The 19581-nt window shown below is 39.2% G+C and overlaps 1 protein-coding gene across 1 annotated transcript in view; it reads left to right on the forward strand.

The window, feature by feature from the left end:
- Window positions 1-19581, forward strand: part of LOC105388523 (acylamino-acid-releasing enzyme) — a 29099-nt gene that overhangs the window by 4995 nt on the left and 4523 nt on the right. Inside the window, exons 8-12 of the mRNA XM_048626686.1 lie at window positions 135-318; window positions 707-822; window positions 1654-1801; window positions 2238-2366; window positions 15667-15964. Of these exons, the coding sequence (XP_048482643.1) occupies window positions 135-318; window positions 707-822; window positions 1654-1801; window positions 2238-2366; window positions 15667-15964 (875 nt within the window). The remainder of the gene's footprint in view (window positions 1-134; window positions 319-706; window positions 823-1653; window positions 1802-2237; window positions 2367-15666; window positions 15965-19581) is intronic.

Here is a 19581-nt window from a genome sequence, read left to right on the forward strand (position 1 = left end):
GACAAATTGTACCTACTCGGGTCTTGGGTGTAAATATCTATATAAATGATTATGTATATTTCTGTGTAGCTATATCAACTGTCCGATACCCTTTTACTAGATTACGATTACATCATTTTACTAATTCATTCCAGGGCAACGTGACCACCCTAATCGACATAGTCCACACATCAGTGAAGACAGCCAATGGGCGAGACTTCTACGGCGTGTACACGGCAGGGCTGCCACAGAACTGTTACAGGAAGGCCGGCGACCGGCTCGTGTTCTCCAGCTCACAGCAGAACGAGACCAAGAGCTATGTCGTGGATTTGGATAAAGGTTAGTTCATGATTGGGTATTAGCTTCCTTTAGTGACTCAGCACCGGCGACCTGTTTAGCCACTGATGCCATTCTGAAAGTGACACGATAAGAAAAAGAATATTATCAGCCAATAAGAGTCTTTAGTTGGTAACATGACTTTTTGTTATGGGGAGTTTATTTTTTCAACTGAAGTTATTTAGAATGCCCCCTTAGTCACCCCCTTCGACTTGCTATACCAACACTCAAGTCTAGAAGTAAATTTTTTCAACAAAACTTGTTTTGAATGATCTTTTGAGACTCCCCCTTTCGGTTTGGTATACCAATTTTGCAACAATGTAGAAGGTTTGTTTCTTCATTTAAGTGCATTGTAGAAATAAATACAAACAAGGAATGAATATATCTTCAGAAAACGCTCGTCTGGTGGAGCTCAACAAGCCAGACATGCCGGGATCCTTCACGATACTGGACATGAACAACGACGTCATCGTGGGACTCGCCTCCAACATGACTCACCCCGGACAGGTTACTTATGATCTATTTATTTAAACATTTTTAGGGTTCCGTAGCCAAAATGGCAAAAACGGAACCCTTATAGTTTCGTCATGTCCGTCTGTCCGTCTGTCCGTCTGTCACAGCCGATTTACTCGGAAACTATAAGTACTACAGTGATGAAATTTGATGGGAATATGTGTTGTATGAACCGCTACAAAAATATGACACTAAATAGTAAAAAAAAGAATTGGGGGTGGGGCCCCCCATACATGTAACTGAGGGATGAAATTTTTTTTTTCGATGTACATACCCGTGTGGGGTATCAATGGAAAGGTCTTTTAAAATGATATAAAGTTTTCTAAAAAACATTTTTCTTAAAGTGAACGGTTTTTGAGATATCAGCTCTCAAAGTCGTAAAAAGTATGTCCCCCCCCTCTATTTTTATAACTACGGGGTATAAAATTCTAAAAAAAATAGAGGTGATGCATGCTAATTAACTCTTTCAACGATTTTTGGTTTGATCAAAGTATCTCTTACAGTTTTTGAGATAGGTTGATTTAACTGTAATTGCTGCTACGGAACCCTTTGTGCGCGAGCCCGACTCGCACTTGGCCGGTTTTTTATTGTATGCATACACATTCACACCGTGACGTCGTATCCGTAACAAACATAAGAAAAACTAGAGTTTGTCACTTTGGTGATAGTATTGGCAAATGGTCTCTAATTTATGATTGGCAGGTTATGGTTAAAATGAAATTAAGTATGTTTCGCAGTAGGTAATGAAAATGTTTCTATCAATAGGCTCTTTAGTTATTTCCAGACGTTCGCCAAAATACAATCAAAATGTCTCTTTTTTCCCAGATATTTGTGGCCACCCTACCTCTGAAGGGTCTAGAAGACGGTATAGTCTGGCGCCCGGTCAGCGCGCCCGCGGAGGTACCTAGAGAGGTGGCCGACTGTACCGTCGAGTGCCTGCAGATGGAACACCCGGACTGTAGTGATGCTGTCAGTGAGTAGTGTAGTGCAATGTCTTGACAATCGATAATAACTGTACAATTTTACGTCACATATATTTTATCTGAGTCTGGCCAAGGTCTGATATAGGTGGTCATATTTGGTCATGATTTTTTACCGTTAAGGTCAACATCACAGTTGGGTTAAGTACACAACTTCCACAAAAGAGAGCCAAATCATCAGCCTGTAATCGTCCACTGCTGGCCAATTGGCCATGGGCCTCTTGTTGCAAGTGCCACAACACTTTATCCTCGTCCTTACTCATACAATCAGAACCAGCTACCTACCAAATGTCCAGAAACCGGAAAGTGTTCGCAATTACGCTGCCCGGTCTTTTGAAATTGAATCAAATAGAAATGTTGCACATTGTGCTGATTATTCTGAGATCCAATTCATTTGCCACTACTAAAAAACACTCCCTTTTATTCCAGAGTCGTTCTCAGCGATCTACATGGCTCCTAAAGGCGACAACCTGCCGCTCATTCTGTGGCCCCACGGCGGCCCGCACGGCAACTTCACCAACACATACTCTGTGGAGGCCGCTCTCTTCGCCATGCTCGGTATGTCATTGTTCGGTACCGACGAACACTTTAATAATTGTATGTGGGTAGGTTCTTATATTTGTATGTGGGTAGGTTCTTTTATTTTTGACAGTCTACTCAGTCGTTGGCAGCCTCTCGTCGGGTTATCTGCTCTTGTATTTCGGCGCGGTCTCGATATTCGCAATATTTGTATTTTCGGTTAAATATTACCAGCTGCTATTAGGCATTATATTTGTGTATACGATTATAAGTGGACATGTGATTTTGTGTGTGAGAACCTCAAGATTAAAACGGATTACTCAAGCATCGGGAGGGCCCTCCACGCCGAGCTTTGGACCTTGAACCTTCACGTGAGCAAAAACCTATATAATATTTATTTTATTAAATATATTTATCCAACATTTTGGTAGCAGAGCGTGGTTTTAATACGGCTATATTATTAGGTTTTCGTGTTACGTAAGTTTTTGAGGTTAGCTCAGGGCGGCGTTATCAATTCGGTTACCTTCATTGCATATTGTTTACGTAATAATTTTACTTTCGGAATACAGTTTCTATTGTACTAAGTATAGGTATATTTATTTCGGTTCGGTCAATACTTATATTTGTGTTGGTTTTCGTACGGTAGGTACTACGGTAGCTACGGTAGCTAACTACTTAACTTTACGGCTATAATTTGATTATTATTGTAACTCAGATATTCGGTAGGTACAATTACGTCTCACGTTAGTAATTACCATATTGTCTCAGCTCGCTATGGGCGTTGAATCATTTATCTTTTAAGTTAAACATACTTACCTATTTATTAACTAATCGTGCAGTATTGCTGTGGTGAGATTTGGTCGGTGATTTGGTGATTCGACCTGAGAAAGTACCTAGTTACTTTATGTTGAATAATTTACGGCTGTAATATTGAAGTGTAGTTAATATTATTGTGAATTTAAATGGCGGTTGGTTTAGTCACTTTGTAAATTCGATTTCTTAGTAACTATAGCTTTTTTTGATTAAAGATAACTGGTTAATTTCATAGTAAATATTATACTTATAATACGGGATAAAGTTTTATTTGAATAAATTTCAGGAGTTAGTAAATATTGACGTTATAAAGTAAGGTGATATTCATAACCGACCATCGAGTTCGGTATTGTTGCATTGTTTATTATTTAAGATTGTAATATGGCTTTGAGAGCATCATTTTCGGTATTTAAAGTAAAACTTCAATGGCTTATTGACAGTGCTGACTTGCTGGATCGACCTGAACATGTCAACCGTGTCTCTGTTCGACTGTTAACGGTTAATACGGAATTTACGAGTTTAGAAGCTTCATATCAACGAATAACTGAACTCGCGGACCCGGAAAATAGTTCGGAAAATCTAATTTTAGAAGCGGAGTAAGCGCACGTAAGGAGTATGTGAGGGCATTAGAAGCTTTTGACAAATTAATGTATGAAAAATTAAAACAACGCCGGAGCACGAGCGGTTCCACGGACGAGTCGGAGCCGCGGTCAGACGGACACAGGTTCGACTCAGAGGCTTTGGTGTCGAGATTACCTACCCTGCAGTTACCTATTTTTACGGGTGATTTAGATCAATGGGTCGGATTTAATAATTTATTTGACAGCTTGGTAGATAATCGTACGGATTTGTCACCCTCACAGAAACTAGCTTATTTAATGTCATGCATTTCTGGTGAGGCTCGCGGGCTAATTCAACATATTAAAATATCGGATGCTGGTTATAAAACAGCTCGTGACCTTTTGATGCGGAGATACCAAAATTCCCGCCATCTAGCGGACGTTCATGTCGGTCAAATTATGAACTTGCCAATTATTTCGTCAAATTTAATCGGATTGCGATCGCAATTTTTAAATCCATTAATTATGGCAACAAACTCGCTGGAACGTTTGGGATTCCCTGTAGCTGAATGGTCCTTTTTGCTACTGTATATTGCTAGTACTAAATTGCCGCCATCAATTAAAACTCGGTTCGAACAAAAATACGGTACGGAAACAGATGTTATACCAACATTCTCGGAGTTGGTAGAATTTTTAGAAACAGAATGTCGGTTATTGGAGAGTACCAAGAGAGAATTTGTTTCTCATAATAATCGCGAGGACCAGCGCCCTCCACGGCGCCACCAAAATTATGCGGTTGCGGCAGCGCAAGTCCCGTGCTGCGCTTACTGTGGTGAGTCGTCGCACTCGGTGTTGAATAGATGTTCACGGTTCAGGGAACTTACACCCGTAGCTCGGAAGGAATTTGTTACTCGGAAGCGGCTATGTTATTTCTGTTTAGCTAGTCATCACTACCGTGACTGCCGCCAGGTGCCGCAATGCGATGGATGTGGTAGCCAGAAGCACCATCCATTGCTGTGTTTCAATCGGGTAGGCACTGCACAGCCTCGTGTGAATAATGGTACATCGGACAGACGCTCGCCGCCGCGTGCGGGCGGGAGCGCGGAGTTTTATCGTCGCGGCGGCGGCGGGAATCGAACCCGTTCACCTCGGATGTCACCGGCTCGCGCCGCGTCCCCGGAGCGTCGGAGGAACGACCAGTGGAGCCCGCGTCGTGTGGCTCAAGTGGGCGGCAACGGTTATTCTCATCACCCTCAGCGTGACGGTGATGGTCGAAGGGATCAGCGGTGCGAACGTGAGGCGCCGCAGCGATCTTATAATGATCGACAATAGGATACGGCTCCTACCTACCCATTGCAATCACCTGTTCAACATAAAACTATTTTACTTCCTACGGCTATTGTAAGAGTGCATGGTGATAACTTGGATGATTTTGTTGAAATTCGGGCTTTATTAGATGCAGGATCCCAAGGCTCTCTTATAACCTTAAATTTAGCTAGGAAGTTAGGATTAATGTTAGAACCTACGGATGAGCTGGTGAGAGGGGTAGGAGGATTAGAACTCGGTAATATTTTCGGTCGGTCTTGTGTTTCATTTTCACCTTCGGGAAAGCGGTTTCCGGTTATTTCCACTCCGGTTACTTGTTTACGGAATCTTGTCGGTAATCAGCCAACATTTAATTTAAATGAATCGGTATTAAGTTTGTGTGAAGGACTGTTCTTAGCTGATCCAGAGTTTCATAAGTCCAAACCAGTTGAGTTATTACTCGGTTCGGATGTTTACGGTTCACTGGTCGGTGGTGATAGAATTACTTTGGGTACAAACGGTTTGGCGGCGTATGGTTCGGTATTTGGTTGCATTTTATTGGGACCTATTGATCATTCGTTTGACGTAGCTTCGGAGCCGGCAGGTGATGTTTTTGCTTTATCACTTTCGGATGCTTTGCAAAGGTTTTGGGAGGTTGAGGAGCCTCCATCGGTTTCACAGATCACCCCAGCTGATGAGGAGTGTGAACAGCTTTATAAGCAAAATACACATCGGCTATCAGACGGTCGGTTCTCTACTCGACTTTTATTTGTTTCCTCGCGTCCAGTGTTTTTTTTCCCTGGCAACCCTACGAACCGGGTGTCAAAAAAACAGCTGATTTAATTTATTTTAATATTACTAAATTTAATGTCTAATTACGTATAAAACTAGTGTTAACTTAAAGAATATAGTGTTATACAGCTGTGCAAATGAAGACAAGCCTTCAAACCCTGGAATAAAACACTTACGGGACTCGGATATTTGAAGCAGCGGCACCTGTCAAAGTTCGAATTTGCCAACGGATATCTATCAGGGGAGTATTGTAAAAATTACATATTTTTACTAGTATTACTCATTTAAAATCATAATCACTAAATTATTTAATCATTATTCATTAGTTTGCTGCATACGTGAAATGTTTTTCACACTTCCTTAACCCCCTTTTAGACTTTGTCATTTTCAAACTTTGTTGTTTTCATTTCTAATTTTCAAACTTTCTATTAGCTTTTGTATCCCTTATTCCCTATTCTTACTATATCATAGTCTCCACCTACTTAATTGCTATTAGTACTTCATTGAATAATGATCAAGTGATTGTGTTTTGGCTTAAAGTTTACATAATTCTAAGTCAATAATACCACTGAGTACCTATTCATTAAAGTAACATATTATGCATATTACTCCCTCCCCACCTATAGTTTGTGTTCATGACTACATTGTTTATGATAACTAACAAATAAGTTACCTTTTGATCATTTTTACATAGACTTACAATATACTTACTTAATAATTATTATAACCTATTGGTATCTGGTTTGATCAAGTTATACCTAAAGAGGGTTATTTTGTGTCTTGGATAATCATCTTCTCGGTTCTACCTATCAAGATACTAACGGGTAACCCCGGGTGGTTTCAGATATGTCGAGGATGACAACCCGGAAGGTGCAGAGCCGTGACCTGGAGATCCAGCTGAGGACAGCTTTGGAGGATCTCAAGGCGTCTCGTGACCTCTCAAGCCAACTGATGGCAGAGCGGGAGGACAACGAAAAGGAATTTGATTCCCTTTTGAAAAAGAACACCGACTTAAAGAATGTCATCGCTGAAATGGACATCCAATACCAAGACTTACAAGGCAAATGTGATGAGCTGGAGATTGTACTGAGATCAAACACAGAGTGTCAGGATTTATATGAAGCTGCCTTGACAAAGATCTGCAGCCTGGAGCATCAACTGGCTGAAGCACACACAGAAATCCAGCAAATAAATGAAGCACATGCAAGCGAAGAAACAAATAAGACAATGGCATTGTACGATGAATTAGTCACCCTACATCACACCCCTATGCCAACAATAGACCTCACCACTCCAAGAAAATCAATTAATATCAAAGGTGCAAACAGGCTTAAAAAATATATTAAAATAAATAAATATATTAGGAAGTCTGAGCGAGCATTGAAAAAGCATAAGACGTACCTTCCATTGAAAAAGGATAGAGTGAGACTACAACTACTAGTGAATAAATATGAAGAAGAGATGTCGGACTACAACCAGAAACTCGCAGACAACAACCAAGAGTGCGAGTTCAACATGGCTATGCTACAGTCTAGGCTGGCCACATTGAAGTCTGCCCTAGACCAGAGAACTGTGGAGTATGAAAACCAGCTGCTGGTGCTGAGAAGTGTGGGCTTAGTTCGGGTTGGGATGCTGCCGGAGAAGTCTTCACCTGCTGAAGCCTCCACCGCATCTCCGGAGGCCACCACCACCACCTCGGAGGCCACAAATAGCATCCCGTCGGCCACCACTGAACTCACCACTGGTCTCTCGAGGACCACCACCGGACTCTCGGGGACCACCACCATCCTCCCGGGGGCCACCACCAGACTCCTGGCGGCCACCACCAGCATCCCGATGGCCACCACCAGCATCCCGATGGCCACCACTGGACTCACCACTGGTCTCTCGAGGACCACCACCGGACTCTCGGGGACCACCACCATTCTCCCGAGGGCCACCACCAGACTCCTGGCGGCCACCACCAGCCTCCCGACGGCCGCGCCATCCTCAGAGGTCATCCAGAGCGGATCGGCGGCAGCAGATGTTTTTCAGGCCTCCACTAAGAAATTTCATAGGAAACCCACCTATGCTCAGGCAGCTAGTAGAATAGTAGGTAATAAGCAGTTACCTAAGATGTCACCCACTTCCTTGACAAGGCTTACTACAAGTAGTAGCAATTCAAGCGAGGATTACAGCACAGTTATATATTCCGATAGGCTTGGCAAGGATTTCGGGCACATGTTGGGTAATCATGTAAATGGAAAAGTTGTTAATTATTGTTACCCAGAACTTACATTCGGACAAATAGTTGAATTGATTTCAGAGAGGTCACACACTGACAAAACAACTATATTTATTATGGTGGGAAATAGTTTAGGGGTGTCAAAGTCTGACATACATAGAAGTTTTGCTATATTAGAAGGCCTTCCTACAAAACATGTATTTGTTTGTGCATTTCCTTACTCATGCACACTGCCTGACAAATGCAATTATATGACATGTAGCCTCAATAAAACAATGTACAATGCATGTTGTAAATCTGATTGTATCAATTTCTTTGATACTAATTTGTACGTAGATAATTTTAAGTTGACTTGGAACAGTTTATTTTTGTCCTCAAATCAGAAACGACGTCTAGCTACAGAAGTAGCTCATCTTATTAACTCAGTTATAAGCATTATAACGAAGAAAACTTGTGTCCCTATTGACACCGTCAGTAGTAATACTGATAATAGTAATAGTACAGTAGATTTAAATTAGATTCTCAGACAACGGGAGAGCATCATAGCGTTGATATAAAGATTGATTCAGTTCACTGCTCTCTCGGCTCAAAACTATTAAAGGACAAGACATTTAAGAATGAATTTAAATTAGTACATCAGAATATTCAGAGTCTTTCTTCTAAATTGTTAGAAATAGAACTATTTTCGGAAAAATTTAACATTGATTGTTTATGTATCACAGAACATTGGTTAGACGAGAATAAAATGATGTTCCAATTGAAAAATTACAAACTTATAAGCTGTTTTAACAGAAAGTGCAACGAGCATGGCGGGTCACTTATATTTCTTAAAGAAAATTGTAAATGTAAAGAACGAAAGGACATAGTTGCTCTTTCTGTTAAACACCATATAGAAATTTCATGTGCAGAGCTAAACAAGTATATAATAGTATGTACCTACAGGCCACCTACTGGTGATTTCATTACCTTTGAGACTGTCATGGAGGATGTTCTAAGGTTAGCTTCCAATAGTAAAAAGGAAGTAATAGTGTGTGGTGACTTTAATGTTGACCTATTGGGTGACTCTCCTAATAGGTCGAAATTACTGTTACTTTTTAAATCATTTAATCTTTTTAATGTCTTTCTGGAACCAACTAGAATTACATCCACGTCGGCCACTTGTCTAGATAACATATTCTGTAACTGTGAGTTTAAAGACAGTAGTGTGATAAATTGTCTGAGGTCAGACCACAGTGGGCAGACCATTACCTTAGTAAACACTGACAAGACAAATAAAACTAAGGTGAGATGCAGACCGATTACTACAAAGAAAATAGACAATTACTTGAAGAAACTAGACGAAAAACTTCCGAAGGTTAAAGTAGATTGCAATTCTAATGAGATGTATACTAACTTATTTAAGATAATAGCTGATGAGTTTGAGAGTAATTTTGAAACGAAGGAAGTTTTGATAGACAATAAAATTAAATTTTGTGACTGGGCTACAGATGGTATTCGCAAAAGCAGGGCGACATTATATGATCTGTATGAGATGAAAACATTCATACTCCGCCCTGACTTTCAATCTTATGTGAAGAAATATAGCAAAATGTACAAATGTGTCTGTCACTGTGCGAAGACAATTTTTATTAATAACAAGATTAAAGACTCGGCTAACAAATCTAAGGCCATTTGGAATATTATTAATAACGAAACGGGGAAGAATCGAACACGCGAGACTAATTTATCTTTGAAGGTAGGCAATGACATAATAACATCAAATGACGAGGTGGCGAGAGTCTTTGAAGAGTTTTTTACGAACATTCCTTTAGAAACTACTTGCAACCTAGATTCTTCAGCTACATTAGCTGAAACCCTGATGAAGGAGAACGCACCTTCAACCGATAAGGAATTTAAATTCAGATATATTAATACATTAACTATTATAAAAACATTTAAGTCCTTAAATATGAAGAAAACTGAAGACTTGTGGGGAATGTCAGTTAAATTTGTTCTTTCTATTATTAATAAAATCGCCCCAATTTTGGCTAACATTTTTAATAAATGTATCGCTGAAGGTGTGTTCCCAGATCTTATGAAATTGAGTAAAATTATACCTCTGTTCAAGAGTGGGGATATGGAGGACCCTGCAAATTTCAGACCTGTCTCGGTTCTTCCAGTTTTGAGTAAAATATTTGAGAGGGTCATACTCAATCAGATGCTTTTGCATTTCAATGAAGCTCGATTGTTTCATAGCCAGCAGTATGGTTTTACAAAAGGCAAATCAACAACCGATGCCGGTACTGCGTTAATTAAGCACATATTTGACGCCTGGGAAGACCATCACGATGCTATTGGAGTCTTCTGTGATCTGTCGAAGGCGTTTGATTGTGTAGACCATCGGACTTTAATTTCGAAACTGAAATACTATGGAATAGGAGGAAATGCTTTAGATTTGATAGCTTCATATTTAGACAAGAGGCAACAAAGGGTCGATATTAACAATACTAAATCACAGGGGGCTCATGTAAAGATAGGCGTCCCTCAAGGATCTATTCTAGGACCATTTTTATTCCTCATTTATATTAATGACTTGCCTTTTATGGTTGAAAAATTGACTAATATAGTTTTATTTGCTGACGATACTTCTTTGCTTTTTAAAGTTAAAAGAAGTGAAAATAATTTTTATGAAATTAATTCTATTCTATCTGACATACACGATTGGTTTACCGTAAATAATCTTTTATTGAATTCTAAGAAAACGAAATGTATTAAATTTACACTGCCGAATGTTAGACAATGCGATACTAACATTATTCTAGATGGGAATAAATTGGACCTAGTTAATGATACTGTCTTTCTTGGTATGACCATAGATTCAAAGTTGCAGTGGGGACCTCACATTGCCAAATTGGCTGGAAGGTTGAGCTCCGCAGCTTTTGCTGTACGGAAAATTAGACAACTGACCGACGTTGAAACCGCCAGATTAGTTTACTTTAGTTATTTCCACAGCTTATTGTCGTATGGCATTTTGCTTTGGGGTAGAGCCGCTGATATTGAAACTATATTTGTATTACAGAAAAGAGCCATCCGCTCTATATACAAACTTGGTTCCAGGGATTCATTGAGAGAACTATTTAAAGAAATTAACATCCTTACAGTTCCATGTCAGTTCATTTTTGCCAATTTAATGTATGTACGAAAGAATATTTCCACTTTTGATACAATTGGCAGTAATCATGACATTAATACTAGGAACAAGCGTAAGCTGGCTTTTCCAGCGATGCGTCTGGCGAAAGTTAATAAATCGTTTTTAGGGTACTGTATTAGATTTTATAATAAGCTTCCAACAGAAGTTGCTCAAATGCCAGAGAATAAGTTTAAGTGTTACATTAAAGAGAAACTCAGTAAAAAAGCTTATTATAAAATTGATGATTACTTAGAGGACGTTAATGCATGGCTGTGATAAGTAGTTAGCTCTGCTCATATTATTATAATAATTATTATTAAGCTTATATGTATTGTATACCAACTAGTTTTAAGTCTTTTTTTGAAAAGATGGCTCAGGAGTTTCTTGCCTCCGTTCTTCTCCTTAGACAGAAAGAGCCCCCCCTTATCCGAACGGAGAGTAATTTGTAAAAATTGACGTTCATCAGAAAATTTTATATTTGTACGATGAATAAAAAATTTTGACTTTGACTTTGACTTTGACAGTGTTAGGTGAGTCTCGTTACATAGCCGAGAAACAATTTCATGCCGTAAAATGCGGCTTATGAAAAATTCGGTCTTAAGAAAGGAGTACATCAGTTTTATGCGGGAGTATGAAGAACTGGGACATGTGTCGGTTTCAGAATTTAATTGTGGATCGGGCGAGGAACACTTTTTTATCCCACATCATGCGGTTTTTAAATATTCGGGTGACGTGCCCAAAATTCGGGTGGTTTTTAATGGCAGTTGCGTCACATCTACGGGCGTATCATTGAATCAGTGTCTTCACACTGGTCCCAAATTACAAAGGGACATAACGGACATTTTATTAAATTTTCGGAGACATAAAATTATTTTCATTTGTGACGTCAAACAAATGTTTCGGCAAACGGTAATAGACGAATCGGATCGGAAGTACCAACTTATATTATGGCGGGAGTCTCCTGATCAGCCTCTCCTCACATATGAGTTGTGTACTAACACTTACGGGTTGCGGTGTAGCCCGTACATTGCTAATCGAACAATCTTGGAGCTCGCCGAGCAAGAGCGTGAAAGCCTTCCTCGTGCGGCAGCGGTTTTAAGAACAGATGTGTACGTAGATGACATAATCACTGGTACGGATTCGGAATCTGATGCGTTGAGCCTTCAGCAAGAACTCATTACTTTAATGAAATCGGGTGGTTATGAGCTCCGTAAATGGATTTCAAATAGCTCAGCAATTCTACAAGGTTTACCTGATGATCATAAACAATTACCTCTCTTATTTGAAAATTCGGAAAATCCCCATACGGTTGCGGTTCTCGGCGTTTTGTATGATCCGGTTCGAGATGTCTTTTCTTATAAACTAAATCTTGGTGCATCGAGTTCGGACACTAAACGATCTATTTTATCTGTAGTTGCCCGGATATTTGACCCTAAGGGTTGGATTTGCCCAGTAGTGTATTGGGTTAAATGTTTACTGCAGCGTTTTTGGCTAAACAAGCTCGATTGGAATGATCCTTTACCTTCGGATTTGTTGCGTGAGTGGCAAGCGTTTCGGGAAGACTTGGTTAACCTTAAAAGGTTGGCTATTCCTCGATGTACTATGACTAAGCCTGCAAGCAGCTACTCATTACATGGGTTCTGTGATGCTTCGGAGTTAGGTTTTGCGGCAGTGGTTTATTTGCGATCAAGTAACCAAGACGGCTCGGTGTCGGTACACTTGCTCATGGCTAAGAGCAAGGTCGCCCCTCTCAGGACACGTCCCACCATTCCTAAATTGGAGTTGTGTGGAGCCGTGCTACTGGTTAAGCTTCTCAATCATGTGAGTCTTTGTCTTCAAAGATCCGTTGAATTTGAGGAGATAGTTGGATGGACCGACAGTATGATTCTTTATACGAGGCTAACAGAGTTTCACAAATTCAAAATTCTGCGTTTACTATCACCTGGCGACATGTACCTGGCAATTTGAATCCGGCAGACGTCGCTTCACGCGGGTCATCGGCTTCAACGTTACTTTCTCATCCATTGTGGTGGGAACCTGCCTGGCTTACTCAACATGAGTCCGCCTGGCCCTCTCGCGAGGTGGAGAGGCCTTCGGAACTGCCTGGTATTAGATGTTGTGCAGTTACTAAAACGGAATCGGATTCGGAATTTGAGTGGATTTTAGATAGATATAGTTCACTTGATAAATTAATATCGGCTACAGGTTGGATTCGGAGATTTATTCATAATTGTAAAAATAAAAATAATCGGATTTCAAAGCAATATTTAACGGTGACAGAAAGGAAAGAATCCTTACTTTGTTGGGTCAGTTTGATTCAAAAGAAACATTTCGGTTCGGAAATTGAAGCTCTAGGTAACGGCGAGCAGATCAGAGGCAATTTAAGGAGTCTTACTCCATTCGTAGACTCTCGTGGACTGTTGCGCGTTGGCGGTCGGCTCCAAAATGCGGAGATCGGATTAGAAGCAAAACATCCCTTGCTTCTGCCAAAATCGGGACATTTCGTAAAACTTTTAATTTTGGATTTGCATTTGAAAAATTGTCATGCGGGACCAAATGCTCTTACGGCTATATTACAACGGAATTTTTGGGTACTTTCAGCTAGGAGAGCTGTCAGGAATGTCACTTTTAAGTGCATTCAATGTTACAAATTGAAAGGCCTGACGACTCAGCCATTGATGGGTAATTTGCCTCGTGATCGCGTTACTTCGGCTAGACCTTTTCAAGGTATCGGTACGGATTTTGCTGGACCTTTCCAGGTCAAAACACATAAGTTACGGAATCCGAAAATCACCAAAGCATACTTATGCGTGTTCGTGTGTCTGGCCACAAAATCGGTTCACCTGGAGTTGGTTTCGGAACTATCTACTGAGGCTTTTATTGCCGCCTTGTCTCGGCTTGTGTCAAGGCGCGGCTTGCCCTCCCTTATTCGGTCGGACTGTGGCACTCATTATAAGGGTGCTGATAATTATTTAAGGGAAGTTTATCGTTTTTTGGAACAAAATCAAAATTATATCGGTCATAATATGTCCAAGCGCGGTATTACTTGGATTTTTGATCCTCCAGCTTGTCCATCATGGGGTGGTTTGTTTGAGGCTGCGGTTAAATCGGCGAAAACTCATTTAAAACGGTGCATAGGGGAAACAAAATTAACTTTTGAGGAACTTAGCACGGTTTTCTGCAAAATTGAGGCCGTACTGAACTCTAGACCTTTGTGTCCCATCTCCTCAAGCCCTCATGATCTGGAGGTATTGACCCCTGGTCATTTTCTTATCGGTCACCCGCTGGATGCTCTACCGGAGTATCCGTTGCAAGATGTGAAGGTGAATAGATTAAGTCGGTTTCAGCTGTTACAGCAAATTTCACAAAGTTTTTGGCATCGGTGGCACTTAGAATATCTTCACACTTTGCAACAGCGGGTCAAATGGACGGACTCCACCTCTCCTCCTAAGGAAGGTGATTTAGTTCTGCAGAAAGAGGACAACGTCCCTCCTCTTCAGTGGAATCGCGGTCGGATAATTAAACTCTACCCAGGATCGGATGGTGTGGTCAGATTAGCGGATATTCGGGTTGCAAATGGAGCAACGCTCAAGCGGGCAATAGGTAGGCTATCTAGACTGCCTTTAGACTAATTACAAAAAAAAATCGGTTGTACGTATATACTTGTATACTTATTTATTTTTAAGCAGCGGTTACTGCTTAGGCGGGAGAATGTTCGGTACCGACGAACACTTTAATAATTGTATGTGGGTAGGTTCTTATATTTGTATGTGGGTAGGTTCTTTTATTTTTGACAGTCTACTCAGTCGTTGGCAGCCTCTCGTCGGGTTATCTGCTCTTGTATTTCGGCGCGGTCTCGATATTCGCAATATTTGTATTTTCGGTTAAATATTACCAGCTGCTATTAGGCATTATATTTGTGTATACGATTATAAGTGGACATGTGATTTTGTGTGTGAGAACCTCAAGATTAAAACGGATTACTCAAGCATCGGGAGGGCCCTCCACGCCGAGCTTTGGACCTTGAACCTTCACGTGAGCAAAAACCTATATAATATTTATTTTATTAAATATATTTATCCAACAGTCATACTCTGTGTGTTGACCATAGACTATTGGAGTAGAGTGAGTGATAGGAGGAAGAGGGATGTGAATGAATTTGTGTAAGGCGTTCGAGACTCTTACGACCCTACAATAAACATTAGACACGTGTAAAAAATATGGTAAGCGCTGTCAATGGGGGTCCCACTAAAGACAACATCTATTTAAAAACAAAACATCATTAATTTCAATAGAATGTCTCAAGCTCATGAACTGAAGCTATTATGCTGTACTGTACTGAACTTTCATGTTTAGTATTGGGCTTTTACATTTTACCCCATACTCATTTAGATCCCGGTATTTTTTACCAATTCTATGTTTTCACAAAATATAACCTCCAAGCCCCCTCTCACCATTCCACTAACACCGTTGCAGGCTTCGCGTCCCTATCCATCAACTACCGCGGCTCTACCGGCACAGGACAAGCCTCGGTAGACTTCCTTCTGTCCAGAGTAGGCAGTGCCGACGTCACAGACTGCAAATACGCCACAGACCAAACTGTCAAAAAGTTCAACAACGATCCAAAGAGGTTATTCCTCTATGGCGGATCGCACGGGGGTTTCTTAGTCGCGCATCTGAGCGGCCAGTACCCTGAAGTTTATAAAGCGGTGGTAGCCAGGAATCCGGTTATAGATGTCGCGTCTATGTTCAGTACTAGTGATATACCGGATTGGTGAGTTTTTGCTGAGGATAATCTGTGTGCATGTTATTTTGTAGCGCTCGATGCTTCTGTGCCGTTTAATGGTTGCGCTGCAAATGCAACGCTTTAGCGGTTGATGTTTCTTCTTTGTGCATGTTCTTAGTTCAGGTTTAGTTGCTTTTTGGTATTTGTCCTGGCAAACTTTTATCTGCTGTAGCGATAAAAACAATCAATTATGGCAATATATTAATGGCGGGTGATTTTATTTGTTTCTGACTCGTAGTGTACAACATGTAGTTCAATTTAATATAATGTGGTTTCCACAGGCAGGCGTTCATCTTTTTTTGATTACTCTGTACTATAGTTTTGTCTAATAACGTATATTACTCAATAGGTAATGTTACACAGAAAAAATATTTTCTTTGTATTTTTAGATGAAGCATAAAACAAAATATAGGTTCTTCTTGTTAGTGTTTTACCGAGGCTTGGCCTAGCTGCAACTCATTTCTTATGATAATATATCTTCATATCTCATGGACGTTATTATAGTTTCGTTCACATGAAAAAACTCCTACTAAAATTTCCCACCCCTACAAAAGCAGTCCATAAAACCAGCCAATCAACTCCCTAGGATTCGCTACAATCAAACTAAACTACCGCGGCTCGCTCGGCCAAGGCGACGCGAGTATCCACTCTCTGATTGGCCACGCGGGGACCAATGACGTTCGAGACTGCCTTCTCGCTCTAACCACCGCTAAAGAAAGAGACGCGAGACTCGACGGACAAGTCTTCTTATACGGAGGCAGTTATGGCGGTTTCATTACCGCTCATTTGGCCGGGCAATACCCGGGGATGTTCAAAGCTGTGGCCATGAGGAATCCGCTTATAGACATCGCCACTAAAATCAATTATGCCGATAATCCTGATACGTGAGTATTGGTGTTTTTTTTTGACCCTGTGTTGGAATGAACATCTAAATCTTCACTTAAACAACTACAATTTAGGTAATTATTTCTGCCGGGATGTTCGTAACAAAAAGAAACGAGGAGGAGTTTGTATTTTCGTAAAAAAAACAATTGATTATAAGGTTCTTCCTGAACTAGAAAACTATGCCCAAGAAAGATCTTTTGAATGCTGTGGTATAGAGCTAACACAGCAAAAAATTATAATTATCTGTGTTTACAGGACACCAGACTCTGACGTAAATGTTTTCTTTGATTCAATAAACAAAATATTACATAATCTTACCATTAAATCCTGTAGAAAACTTGTAATTTTAGGTGACTTTAATATAGATACTATTAAATCAAATGAAAAATCCGATACATTTAAATCAATCCTCTTAAACTATAACATAATTTCTCACATAACAACTCCAACACGACAGGATGCATGCTTGGATCACATTGCTAGTAACCTCACAGATGCTACTGCTCTTGTTCTTGAGCTTGGATTATCAGACCATAACACTGGTCAAATATTAAATATTCCCCAAGATACCAGTGAACCAATAAGATGTATTTACACATATAAGCGCGATTTTAGCAACGATAACATAAGAAAGTTTCGTGAATGCATTGGTAGTTTATCTTGGAGCGATTGTATGGACACAGAAAATGCTAATGACGCCTTTGATAATTTTCATTCAATGTACTCATTATTGTATAATCTTTGCTTTCCAAGGTTTAGAGTCAGAGTTCAGAAAAACAAACAAAGTAAGGCATGGATCAGTAAAGGCTTAAAGATTTCTTGTGTAACAAAAAGCCGACTTAGGTCTAAATATTATAAAAATAAAACATTTAAAAATAAACTAAAGTTCAAAAGGTATTCAGCAATTTTAAAAAAATGTATTGATGTGTCTCAAAAAAGAATAAATACCGCACTTATATCTGAAGCAAAAAACAAATGCAAAAAGTCTTGGGACATTATAAATGAATATACAAATGGTAAAAAAACAGTTAACAATACAATTAAAGCTATAAAATTAGAAAATGAATGAATAAGTGATCCAAGTAGAATATCAGAATGCTTTAATATTTTTTTCATAGATAGTGTAAATTCTGATATAATAGATAAAAATGAAGAAAAGGTACAAAACCAATTAAAACCTGTAAACAGTAGTATGTTTTTACATCCTACATCCCCGGATGAAGTGTATAAAACCATATTCCAACTTCAAAATACAAATTCTGTTGGTCCTGATGAGCTTTCTACAAAAATTTTAAAATGTAGTGCTGATATAATAGCTCCAGTTATCTCTCATCTGGTTAACGTGTCATTTGAGCAAGGAATATTTCCAAGTAAACTTAAACTATATATGATAAAAGCACTTCATAAACAAGGCGATAAAACATGCATGGGTAAATACAGACCTGTGGCGCTTCTCCCAGTAATATCTAAGATTTTTGAAAAAATATTTAAGAAAAGGCTTATTGCTTTCATTGATAAATTTAAAATCATAGCCGATGAACAATTTGGTTTTCAAAAAAAGAAATCCACCTCATTGGCTGTTTACAATCTTATAAAAGATGTTTCTCAGCTAATTGATGTTCGTGAACCAGCTATCGTAATGTTCTTTGATATGTCAAAAGCATTCGACTTTGTGGACCATAAAACGCTTTTATATAAATGTAATAACTATGGCATCAGAGGACCTGCTCTAGATTGGATACAGAGCTATCTGCAGAATAGACAGCAGTTTGTTCGGATTGATAGCATAGTCAATGATGAAATAGTATTATTTGATTCTTCGACTAGGGAAAATACATTTGGAGTACCTCAAGGAAGTGTTCTAGGGCCAATACTATTCCTTCTGTACATTAATGATCTACCAGATGTATCAAATTATAGGACAATATTATTTGCAGATGACATATCTATTTTAATTTCAACAAATAAAGAGAGATTAGAGTCTGAGATTAATTTAACTATTGAATCAGTTGTTGGTTGGCTTCAGTCGAACAATCTTAAAGTTAACCTAGATAAAACTACTTATGTACAATTTTATAATTATAATAATAAAAAAGCTAAAATTACAATAAAACATAAAAATATAATAATAAAAGAGTCTGAATCAATCAAATTTCTTGGTGTAACAATTGATAGACACTGCAATTGGAAATCCCATATTGATATTGTATGTAAGAAGTTAAATAGATTTGTATATGCTCTCTACAGGTTAAGCAAAATATCCGGACAAAAAGTTGCATTGGCAGCATATCACGGCTATGTACTTTCTGTACTAAGATATGGTTTGTTAATTTGGGGAAATTCCACAGATTTCAATAAGGCATTTATAGTGCAGAAAAAATGCTTGAGGGCAATATATGGCAAAAAACAAACAGACTCATGTAAGCCACTGTTCAAAAAATCAAAAATAATGACACTTGTTTGTATGTACATACTAGAGGTTGGCATACATGTCAAAAGTAACCCAAACCTTTATACAAAAGTAGGTAATGTTGTAAATTTTAACACCAGGAACCAAGAACGACTTGTGTTACCTAAAAATAAAAGTGCATTATACAGCAAAAACTGTCATATCATGACCATAAAGATTTATAATCGTATTCCAAACGATATAAAGCAGTTGCCACTCAATCATTTTAAGCAAAAACTAAAACAGTGGTTGACTGAAAAAATGTTTTATG

Source organism: Plutella xylostella, chromosome 17, assembly GCF_932276165.1.
Source record: "Plutella xylostella chromosome 17, ilPluXylo3.1, whole genome shotgun sequence".
Taxonomy (NCBI): Eukaryota; Metazoa; Arthropoda; class Insecta; order Lepidoptera; family Plutellidae; genus Plutella; species Plutella xylostella.